This window comes from Nerophis ophidion, linkage group LG10 (genome assembly GCF_033978795.1).
Source record: "Nerophis ophidion isolate RoL-2023_Sa linkage group LG10, RoL_Noph_v1.0, whole genome shotgun sequence".
NCBI classification, from domain to species: Eukaryota; Metazoa; Chordata; class Actinopteri; order Syngnathiformes; family Syngnathidae; genus Nerophis; species Nerophis ophidion.
The window spans coordinates 21396367-21408379 of record NC_084620.1 but is presented as its reverse complement, the minus strand read 5'-3'; the positions used below and the strand labels follow the sequence as shown (position 1 = coordinate 21408379).

The window sequence follows — 12013 nt, the reverse complement described above, 5'->3', positions numbered from 1 at the left end:
CATTAAAAATAATTGACCTTTAACAATGGTGTCTTTTTTATTGGTAAACATTATGGGTTCCCTCCGGGTACTCCGGCTTCCTCCCACCTCCAAAGACATGCACCTGGGGATAGGTTGATTGGCAACACTAAATTGGCCCTAGTGTGTGAATGTGAGTGTGAATGTTGTCTGTCTATCTGTGTTGGCCCTGCGATGAGGTGGCGACTTGTCCAGGGTGTACCCTGCCTTTCGCCCGATTGTAGCTGAGATAGGCGCCAGCGCCCCCCCGTGACCCCGAAAGGGAATAAGCGGTAGAAAATGGATGGATGGATGGATAAACACAAACATTTTAGCCAGGAACGCCAACCTACCAACTGCTTCATGATGCTGTGTGACAGGCAGTGTTCCAAAAAGTACTTTTAAAAAGTAATTTTGTATAGTAACTTGTTAATTTACCCAAATAAAATGTAATTACTAACATAATTACTCTTTAATAAATGTAATTATTTAATAGGGAAATTAATTAATGTGTTACTTCACAAAACATCAAATATCTTGCATTATGAAGTTGTGATAAGCAGTGTGTGGGCGCCTCTAAAAGTGACGTGCGACGCCACTGAGTGCTCAGTTCTATTTGTACTTGGAAGTTGGAATTTCAACTGGAACGCCCCTGAGGTCGGATTTCCCACTCGAAAAGATGAAGCATTCTCACCACTCCCGGGTTCGTTTCAAAGATGGCTGCTCTGGATGTAAATAATGATGTCAGCTTATATAATATCCATTTTTAGCACTTCTTTAGTCGGATTCAAATTAGCAAAATGCAATGAAAGGGTTGAAATACCCTATTTTTTCAAGTGGTACGGTCTTTTTTAGGCACATTTGCGAGTTAATTTGCGGCCCCGTACAGCCCTGACTTTACAAATATGTCCATTAACTGGACTATTTTCCTGAATCTAGCACTAAATCTTTTCTAAAGGCTGTCAATCTCCTCTCGGTCATCTGTGACACAAACATGAATGTGCCCTTGTTGATACTCCATCCATCCATTTTCTACCGCTTATTCCCTTTGGAGTTGCGGGGGTGCCTATCTCAGCTACAATCGGGCGGAAGGCGGCGTACACCCTGGACAATTCGCCACCTCATCGCAGCCTGTTGATACTGTGAAAAACATTTGTCCTCTCGAATGTGGTCGATAAGTAGGCGACTTAAAAATCCTGAATTAACTCGCTCCAAGTGAAGTTGCTCACACGTTGTGTCCAATCAAAGAGAAATCCAGTTTTTGCAGCCTAATGCCTATTGACTTTGTGCAGAGGTCTTACATTGAATCAATCTCCCAGCAGAGCACACAGGAAGCCTATTGTTAATATCGGTTGTGTGAACATGGCTGACTAATGTCTTTAGGTGTGTGCGTGCGTGCGTCATAATCCTTGCCTACTTCACCAGTTTCATCCCTCTTAATTATTTTGTCTCTTCTTTTCCTCTCCCAAGTCCTCTCGTGTCTTTGCGAGTGAGTGATGAGGCCGGCAACAGATCCATCTGTCACTGTTTGTGTGCGTGTACAGGTCACATGGAGCCGGCTGGGTGGCCTCTGCCATGCAGGTGCGCATGAGTGGACGCACACAACTCCAAAAGCTGAGTTGTGTAACGATAGCGTGTTCTCAAATATGTGAAAGTTAAGGGGAAGTTTCAGTTAATATCTGCTTGGTTTAGTGTAGTGGTTTTTAAACTTTTTCTGTCAGGCCCCCTTTCAGATGAAAAAAACAAAAGCCAGTAAAAGCCACAATAGTCACAGAATTAGTCAGGTTAAGATTTATTGACATTACATAAATGGATTTTCCAAAAAGATAAAACATCTTAAAGTATATAACTTGCTTTAAAATCGGTGCAAAAAATGAAAGAAAATGCAGCCATTTGGTAAAAAAGATGAACAGTTACCTTGTTAAAAAAAAAGTTTTATCACAGCATTAGTGGCTGCAATGAGCCTGTTTTGCACTGTAGTGGAGGTCCTTAGGGATATTTTCGTTCACTTTTGTCTAAAAGCGCCAAATTTGGCACAGTTATAGCTCAGGGCATAGTTAAATGATTTAGCTAGGGCGCCCGCGCTGGTGACCTTTGGGGTCGCCACAGCGGCCAATCAAATATGGCTGCCACTTATAATAGCTTGTGTGTCTAACATTTGAAACGGATGAGCTACAAATGTAAACTTGGTGTCTATTTCATGTGTTTTGACAATTAGAAATATGTTAAAATGCTCATTTTTATTTTGGGGTGTGTCTAGACCCCTAATTTGCATATTTCCAAGTGGCGTTTTGCTATTCTGAAGACATTGGATGTAACTTGGGCATTGATATGAGTAAAACCTGATGCATGGTGTCAAGGCGTGGACTTTGGTGTGGTTTGTTTTCCCGAGGTGCAAAGTGACAGGATCGGACATGATGTGAAGGTAACGACATATTTTAATCTTAACTCAAAAAAGGAACAAAAGAAAGGCGCTCACAGAGGAGGTACAAAAACTTGGCTATGAAACAAAGTTATTACTACAACAAACTATGGACATAAAACAAAACTTGCAAACTATGGCATGAATAACAAAACTTATGGGGAACGAGAAAAGAGCATGGTTCATCAGCATGGAGCAAGGGTGTGTAGAGGATGATGTTGCCAGGCTGACTGCCTGGCAACTATAGGCTTAAATGGTGCTGTGGTGCTTTAAAACAGGTGCGTGAGTTTAAATGAATCAGGTGCATACTTAAATGATTTAGCTAGGGCGCCCGCCCTGGTGACCTTTGGGGTCGCCACAGCGGCCAATCAAATATGGCCGCCACTTATAATAGCTTGTGTCTCTAACATTTGAAACAGATAAGCTAAAAATGTAAATTTGGTGTCTATTTCATGTGTTTTGACAATTACAAATATGTTGGAATGCTCATTTCTATTTTGGGGTGTGTCTAGACCAGTAATTTGCATATTTCCAAGTGACGTTTTGCTATTCTGAAGACATTGGCCGTAACTTGGGCATTGTTATGAGTAAAACCTGGTGCATGGTGTCAAGGCGTGGACTTTAGTGTGGTTTGTTTTCCCGAGGTGCAAAGTGACTGGATCGGGCATGATGTGAAGGTAACGACATATTTCAATCGTAACTCAAAAAAGGAACAAACGAAAGGCGCTCACACAGGAGGTACACAAACTTGGCTATGAAACAAAATTATTACTACAACAAACTATGGACATAAAACAAAACTTGCAAACTATGGCATGAATAACAAAACTTATGGGCAACGAGATAAGAGCATGGATCATCAACAAAGAGCAAGGGTGTGTAGAGGATGATGTCGCCAGGCTGACTGCCTGGCAACTATAAGCTTAAATAGTGCTGTGGTGCTTGAAAACAGGTGCGTGAGTTCAAACGAATAAGGTGCGTGAGTCGTGAGGACAGGTGAACTGATTGGTAGACATGGAAACAAAACAATGGAGTGAAAAAACAAGAACTAAAGGAGTCTTGAAGTAATCTAACACAACTAAACAAAACATGATCACAAAGACATGACATATGGAAATAAATGATCATAAATCTAATCATTCCAGTATGTTTCTGATGAACAAAAATAGTTTGCCAAAAAGTATTAAAAGTTAAGGAACACCTACTTTTTACATAGCCGCCATCTTGGAAATATGCTAATTAGGTGTCCAGATACACCCAATCATAAAGATGATTTTTCCATCATATTTATAATTGTCAAAAAATCATGAAATAGACACAAAGTTTGGATTTGTAGCTCATCTGGTTCAAATTCAGAGGCAAAAGCGTGTTCAGGTGGTGGCCATATTGGATCAGCCGCTGTGACGACCCCAAAGGTCACCGGCGCGGGCGCCCTAGCCAAATCATTTAAGTATGCCCTGAGCTACACCTGTGCCTAATTTGGCGCTTTTAGACAAAAGTGAACGAACACACCCTAAAATCTCCCTAAGGTCCCCCACTACTGCACATTTTTTTCAAAGCAGGGTTGCAGGCTTGATACTGCCACTCTTAAGTCATCCTCAATGTTGATTTAAGATTAGAATTTAGGGTAGCTAGCAATTTCTGATACTCAGCGCGGTTTGTGTCTTCTGCTTTCTGATTTGCGGTGGGCGTAACTCGTGATGGGTGAGCGGGACAACGCGATTTGTTTATTACGTCGGCAAAGAGATGGTGTTCCGCCGTAAGAGACATTATTTATTCCTCTTTTTATAGCATGTTTATGTGATGCTTGTCTGGGTTTTTAAATACAATTGCATATGTATGTGTACGAAAAAAATAATGAATAAATAAATAAACTATTTGTTTAAAAAAACTTCTCGTCACACGGCCCCCCAGTTTGAGAACCACTGGTTTAGTGCATAAACAAGTTGCACAGAAATGAGCCCATGCAATGTTAATGCATTGTAGCTGCCAGTGTGTTTGGAGCACCCCCTACTGAAGTCAAGAGGAACTGCAGCAGATTTAATGGACCTCACAGCTTGCATTTTATATTATTATTATTGAGTGCAGGCTCTCTTCTGCAATCCTGTTAGACGCTCAAGGTGACTAGGGCTGTCATAGAGACCCTTGATCGTTTGTTGAGAAGGAAATTATGAAATCGGCATGACGGCTCGTCAAAGTAAAAGCTCGGCAGACAGATGTGTGTCTGTCCCCCCTGAACGTGTCCTGTGAATAATTTGCCCTCCTAAATGAATGTGTTGTCACACAAAGTATCACAGCTAACGGCACCCTGCGAGGAGTGTGTGAGCAAAGTCATGAGGGCTTTATTAAATCTTCACGCAATGTGCCTTCATCTAAGGCCTAACAGGGTGAAGATGGTGTACTTTTTGACTTATTGCATTCAAAACTACAAACACCCTTTGAACAACAGCTAAAAAAGCAGAGTAGTAAAAAAGAAATACATATATTTATCACTGTGGGAGGGTTGTATACCTCTGTGATTGATGATTTAAAACACATGGATTAATGGGTTACGATACAATTAAAAAACAATGTATTTTAAAAAGAAAACAATCCGATAAGATTCGATACAGTGTGAGAACGATTAGATACGATTCAATAGAGTGTACATACCGATTCAATTCTACAGTTAAAAACGTTTAATTTATGTATATTTTTACACAAAAGAACAAACTTATTCTTGCTTAGCCTAAATACAAACCCCGTTTCCATATGAGTTGGGAAATTGTGTTATATGTAAATATAAACAAAATACAATGATTTGCAAATCATTTTCAACCCATATTCAATTGAATATGATACAAAGACAACATATTTGATGTTCAAACTGATAATTTTTTGTTGTGCAAATAATCATTAAATTTAGAATGTTATGCCAGCAACACGTCACAAAGACGTTGGGAAAGGTGGCCATAAGTATTTCAAAGTTGAGGAATGCTCATGAAACACTTATTTGGAACATCCCACAGGTGTGCAGGCTAATTGAGAACAGGTGGGTGCCATGATTGGGTATGAAAGCAGCTTCCATGAAATGCTAAGTAATTCACAAACAAGGATGGGGCGAGGGTCACCAATTTGTAAGCAAATTATCAAACAGTTTTAGAAAAACATTTCTCAACGAGCTATTGCAAGGAATTTAAGGATTTTACCATCGACTGTCTGTAAAATCATCAAAAGGTTCAGAGAACTTAGAGAAATCACTACACATAAGCGATGATATTACGGACCTTTGATCCCTCAGGCAGTACTGCATCAAAAATCGACATCAGCGTGTAAAGGATATCACCACATGGGCTCAGAACCACTTCATAAAACCACTGTCAGTAACTACAGTTGGTCGCTACATCTGTACGTGCAATTTAAAACTCTACTATGCAAAGCAAAACCCATTTATCAACAACACCCAAAAACGCCACCGGCTTCGCTGGGCCCGAGCTCATCTGAGATGGACTGATGCAAAGTGAAAAGTGTTCTGTGGACTGACGAGTCCACATTTCAAATTATATTTAGAAACTGTGGACGTGGTGTCCTCCAGATAAAAGAGGAAAATAACCATCTGGATTGTTATAGGCGCAAAGTTCAAAAGCCAGTATCTGTGATGGTATGGGGGTGTATTAGTGCCCAAGTTAGGGGTAACTTACACATCTGTGAAGGCACCATTAATGCTGAAAGGTCCATACAGGTTTTGGAGCAACATATGTTGTCATCCAAGCCACGTTATCATGGATGCCCCTGTTTATTTCAGCAAGACAATGCCAAGCCACGTGTTACAACAGCGTGGTTTCATAGTAAAAGAGTGCGGGTACTTACCTGGCCCGCCTGAGGTCCAGACCTGTCTCCCATCGAAAATGTGTGGCGCATTATGAAGCATAAAATACGGTAGCGGAGACCCCGGACTGTTGAACGACTGAAGCTCTACATAAAACAAGAATGAGAAAGAATTCCACTTTCAAAGCTTCAACAATTAGTTTCCTCAGTTTCCAAACGTTTATTGAGTGTCGTTAAAAGAAAAGGTGATGTAACACTGTAGTGAACATGCCCTTTCACAACTACTTTGGCATGTGTTGCAGCCATGAAATTCTAAGTTAATTATTATTTGCAAAAAAAAAAAAGTTTATGTGTTTGAACATCAAATATCTTGTCTTTGTAGTGCATTAAATTGAATATGGATTGAAAAGGATTTGCAAATTATTGTATTTCGTTTATATTTACATCTAACACAATTTCCCAACTCTTTTCGAAACGGGGTTTGTAGTTTGGACCTCGCCACTAAGCACTCAGACCAGAGCTCTTCAATCTAAGTTTGTAAGCATGAGCTGATGAAAACTACTCCGATCAGCGTATCAAACACCTTCCAAGACAAACCAACCATACTGCAACTTCCTGAAGAACCTCCAAGATAGGGAAGGCTGATATGGCCTAAAATCTATATGCTAAACAATGTTTTATTTGTTATTTAATAAATAATAACATTTTTAAAACAGGTTACAAAGGCACCTAATTTTGCTGCTGCCATATGCAGTAATATTGTGTCATTTCATGTTGTATTATTTTATCAAAAAGTATAACATAATAATCTATTTGTTAATTTGCTGTAAAAAGCTTGTTATTTTCAGTTGGGACATGGTTCTGTCTACACTTCTGTGAAAATGTAATACATAATTTCTTCTGTTGTTTCAATACTTTACATTAGTTTTTGGTGATACTACAACTTTGATGATGAATACAATAGGTCAGTAATGTTCATACCGACACTAGTATTTTATATTCAAAAATGTTTGATTGCATATACAATCTGAAAAAATATGGTAGATTAATAATATCAATTAAATATTTAAATTGTTTCCTACAGTTGGCTCAGATTGAAACCATTTGGTTTTTGCTCTTAAAGTCCACCTGTTTCCAGGGACTTATTTTCTGAGTTTGTGAACAAAAACGATTAACATTTTGAAATTGAACTAATCACTGTATAATTGACCATATAATACTTGGTATTGTTACCGTCAACATTTGTGTCGATAGGCCCACCGCGGTAAACTCTGTTTTAGCTGTTAACGCCGGTGAGCATGGTGTATTGTATCCTCCTACAATGTGTAGTATCTGTTTTTTCCTTCAGTGGTACTTGTAAGAAACGTAGCTTATTTACTGCCATGGAGGAAAGGATTGCTGACTTAGAAGCAGCTTTGCTCTTTTTAGGGATATTAGCTGCCAGCTTGATAGCAGAGACGCTTCAGTGGACGGTGCTTGTATTTACACATAAAACTGAGCATGAGTTATTTTGCGGACATTCTTGGCTCTCGCGTTGTTTTAAAAGACAAAATGTCAACCGCTTGCTAGTCTTGCGCAATGCTCCGTCCAAGGTTTTACACTCGATGGACTTAAAAATACACAGCTGATATGATTGTAGTTGAAGCCAAATCGCTCGCTTGTTAAATCGTTGCATCGATTTATCTCTCGCAACCCTACATTGCGGTTGAAGTTAAGATGCATCACATTGAAAACTTCCTGGACTTTGCCAAAACTTGGGTCGTTATTTTCAAGACAAATACATTATACACACGCAGTGCTTAAGCGGTTAACGATAGAAATCAGATTACATCCTCTGAGGAGAGTTTCTCTGGCTGCTATTAAAGTTAAGCAAATGGGTGGCAAAAAAAATAATGGCGGCCTGAAGGAATTAGGTGTAATTAAGGAATGGGCAATCCAGTCAGTGTAATGAGCATGTTTATGTGTGTTACAATGGATAACAGGTCTACTGTGGCTGACAAGCAGCGAAGGAGGGAGAGGAAACGAAGGATGGAGAGAGCAGAAGGCAGTGAGAGAGTGAAGTCCTTATTCAGGTCTTTTCTGCTCACCCGTCACATCAAGGCTCCAAATCAATCCTGCAAATTGGTTTGTTCCCCGACAAGGTTACAAAATGACGGAGGGATGCGAGTAGAGGGTATGAAGTGAACAAGGAGAGGCAGAATGTGGCATAGAGAGAGGAAACGTGCGAGCAGTAAATAGAGGGAGGAGGGAGGTATTTGCGTGGGATGTCCCGGTGTTGACGTATTGTCGAATACAAGCGTGTAAATGTGTGTGTTTGTGTACTGAAGGCCTAAAGCGGGGTCGCTGGACCATAGAGGGGAAGAGATCCAGCCGATAGTTTGTTTCAGGTAAAGACATGCGGATGAAAAATGGCATCCTGGCCTCAGAATCCCACTCCAGTAACCCTGTCATAATGAAATGTTGGCTCTATTTCCCCACATTCCCCTATTCCAAATGTGTTATTCTTCACCTTTGACCTTTTACCTGTATGTGTGTGCGTGTGTGTGTGTATGCGTGCGTGCGTGCGTGCGTGTGTGTGTGTCTTTTTCAGGAACACTTCACACCAGAATGCAAGTTCAAAGAGAGTGTGTTTGAGAACTACTATGTCACCTACTCGTCCATCCTGTACAGACAGACACAGTCAGGTCGGGCCTGGTACATCGGCATCAACCGAGATGGGCAGGTCATGAAGGGGAACCGTGTCAAGAAGACAAAGGGAGCTGCACATTTTCTACCTAAACTCATTGAAGGTTGGCACAAAAACAGTCAGTTTTCTTATTTTTGTTGCGACAATTGAATTGTAATTGTAATTGAATAACCACTTCACCCTCTAGTGGCCATGTATAGAGAACCGTCCCTGCACGAAGTCGCTGAGCAGAGTCCACCCAGGAAGACGCCCAAGACATCCAGCGACTCGCCTGTGCTCCAGAATGGCAAGAAAGACACTGAAACCAAAACGAAAACCTCATCTTCCTAGCGCTTACAGACAAACAATGGAGGGACGAAGCCCCCGAAGGACACCTGAACAGAGTTGCCAGATTAAGGATCCCTTTGAGACTCTTTGGCTACTATAACGGGTACAAGGCCTCAAAACAATAATTGCTGTCCACTTTAATGTCCGAACCTTGGTGTGAAAAAAAATTGGGAAGCAATAACTTCAAAGAGAGGCATCATAATATGGAAGAGGTGAATCCAGGGTTTCCCCTTAATGTATTTGATCGTGTCGGTGCACCACGACAACATATTAGCCACAACACCTTAAAAATTTGCAGTTTTACATGAAAACTAAATAATATAATATAATGTGTTGCCGCGTCCATAAGACACACTAAGTTTGATACTCTTTTTAGATTTTATTGCCAATTTTATGCTAACAACGGGCCCAGTTCCAACAAGCATTTTCTCCGCGCACACACATCTGTCTCTGTACACACAACAACACTTTGACATTTTCCACCAACACTGTGTGTTCACAAACCATGGGAAAAATTAACATCATAACACACTAACATACACATTAACACCAGCAGGTATTTACAGTATGAATGGAGATTTATATAGTCTTTTAGTTGCGCACTATTGATTAGTGATGCACCGAAAATCTGGCCGCCAAAAAACTACGTACTTTGGTCACCGGAACAGCTCTGCCAAACCCAAATGTGATGTCATAAGCCATATGCAAAGGGTTGTCTGGATCGGAGGAAGCATGTCTGCAATGTTGACATACTTTAATATATCCAAGATAAACAGTGATCTACCCAATTTAAGATGACAGTGGCGGCTTTTAAGGAGTGGAAGGTTCCACGCAGCGCAAAGCAAGTGTGACGTCAGACTCGCTGCAATCCAAAAAGGTTCATTAGGTCTTCAAATAGTTATTGAATTTGTTATTCTTATAGCTACACCTGTGTGTTTATTTCCGTACCTGACGGTTTCGGCTAAAACTGTTGCCTTCCTTAGAGTTTGTAACGTGATGAAGGCAACAGTTGTAGTCGAGAAGGTCATGTACGGAAATAAACAGACATGTTTGGCTATAAGAATAACAAACTGCAGACTCACCGCAGTTCGCTTTTTGTCACGGACAAAGAGCGACAAGATAATTTCTAAACATGAGTACAGTTTACAATAACACCAGGAATAAATGCTAGATTTGTTTTTGATTTTAATATAAAAAAAATAATAATAAAAAAAAAGGACTGAAAGGATTGGCGAAATCGCTACAACCAATTACATTGTACAATTCAAAAATCATGCAAAACGATATTTAAGAAAAACATATTTTCATAGAATTATTAACACATTTTCAATATATCTATGTATGTATGTATACATTTTTTTGCCTTTTTAAAGACAATGCATCATCGCAAATAATGTAATGGCGTCATACTGACCACGTCCATACCCAGGCCCTTAACCACGCCCCCACCGTCACAGATATCTTGGCAATCTAGGGGAAACCCCGGAATCAGATGCTTTCTTGTCATAATCATTAACTATATTTCCCAGTTGGTCCAGCAGCCGAATCTTCCTGGTGTTTCTCACGAGTGCAATGGTAGAACGTGGTTTTGGTTTGACTGGTTCTACAGCCATCTGCGTCATCTATGCATGTCTGGAAGTTTTACCGTGGCCCTATTTGTGTGTATGTGCGTGCGTGTGTGTGTGTGTGTGTGTGTGTGTGTGTGTGTGTGTGTGTGTGTGTGTGTGTGTGTGTGTGTGTGTGTGTGTGTGTGTGTGTGTGTGTGTGTGTGTGTGTGCATGCATGTGCGTTCCATTTACCACAAGTCTGATTTGTTGAGTTTGTGAGATGTACTCAATTTTCTACTCAGTGTTAATAGAGTTGATTGGCATCCGTCAACTCTTTAATGAGAAGCGTAGAAAGCATCCTCAGTACATTGTGCATTCATACAAACGCACTTGATACAGTATAAATGATTTCCCTAACAAATACACACAAGGCGGCGTAGTGATGTGAAGCTTTAGACTGTTGAGGAAGATTACAATTAGCAGATGATAAAATGGTATACTTGTTATATTTTTGCTTGTATGTTGATGACATGTTTGAAGCAAAATTGAAATGACTGACACACAAATCATTGAGATGAGAAACAAATGTCTAATTACTGACATATGAAAGACTACCCTATAGAGATCCCTTTACTTTATTCCCCAAATCATGGATACATGTAATGTTAGCAATATTTCCTCAGTGACTGCGCAAGAAAGGACGAAATATAAAGGCGTTTTACTTTGCATTCAATTAACCCATTAAACATTGCCATTATTGTTACATTTGTTCCATGCCAGTAATTATTAAAACAGTACTTTCACACCCCGCGGAAGCACTTAAAACCTTAATTAAATGGCTAAGTAGACCTTCAGGTTGCCATGTTTGACCAGTCATCCCCCATGGATCACTAAGTCCATTAAATGTTTGACTATTCTTCACAAAGTAATTACACAAATGTTTAATTAAACGGGGACGCTACAAGAACAGAATTAAGACCGTCGTCAGATACTGCTTGGATTGCAGTGCGGAAGATTTAACTGTGATATAAAAAGAAAAAAAAGAGAGAAAATGTTCACATAGCCATAACTATTTCATTCTAACGGCTGGGACATCTATGTTGCAATATTTTCTTATGATTGTTGTTTTCAGCGCTAACTTTCTTTTAATAAAGAGGCAATAAGCTGTAAAGGGCATATAGCAGCTTGTTGTTTGTGACTCAGGAGGGAATTTCAAGTCAAGAAATA

The 12013-nt window shown here is 40.0% G+C and overlaps 1 protein-coding gene across 2 annotated transcripts in view; it reads left to right on the top strand.

Moving 5' to 3' along the window:
- The window catches only part of LOC133560376 (fibroblast growth factor 11-like), a 120331-nt gene extending 108782 nt beyond the window's left edge, over positions 1-11549 (top strand). For both annotated transcript variants that reach the window (XM_061912836.1, XM_061912835.1), the window contains 2 exons: positions 8817-9015; positions 9100-11549. In XM_061912836.1, coding sequence (XP_061768820.1) covers positions 8817-9015; positions 9100-9242 — 342 coding nt within the window. In that variant the 3' untranslated portion in view covers positions 9243-11549. The remainder of the gene's footprint in view (positions 1-8816; positions 9016-9099) is intronic.
- The last annotated feature ends 464 nt before the right edge of the window (positions 11550-12013 follow it).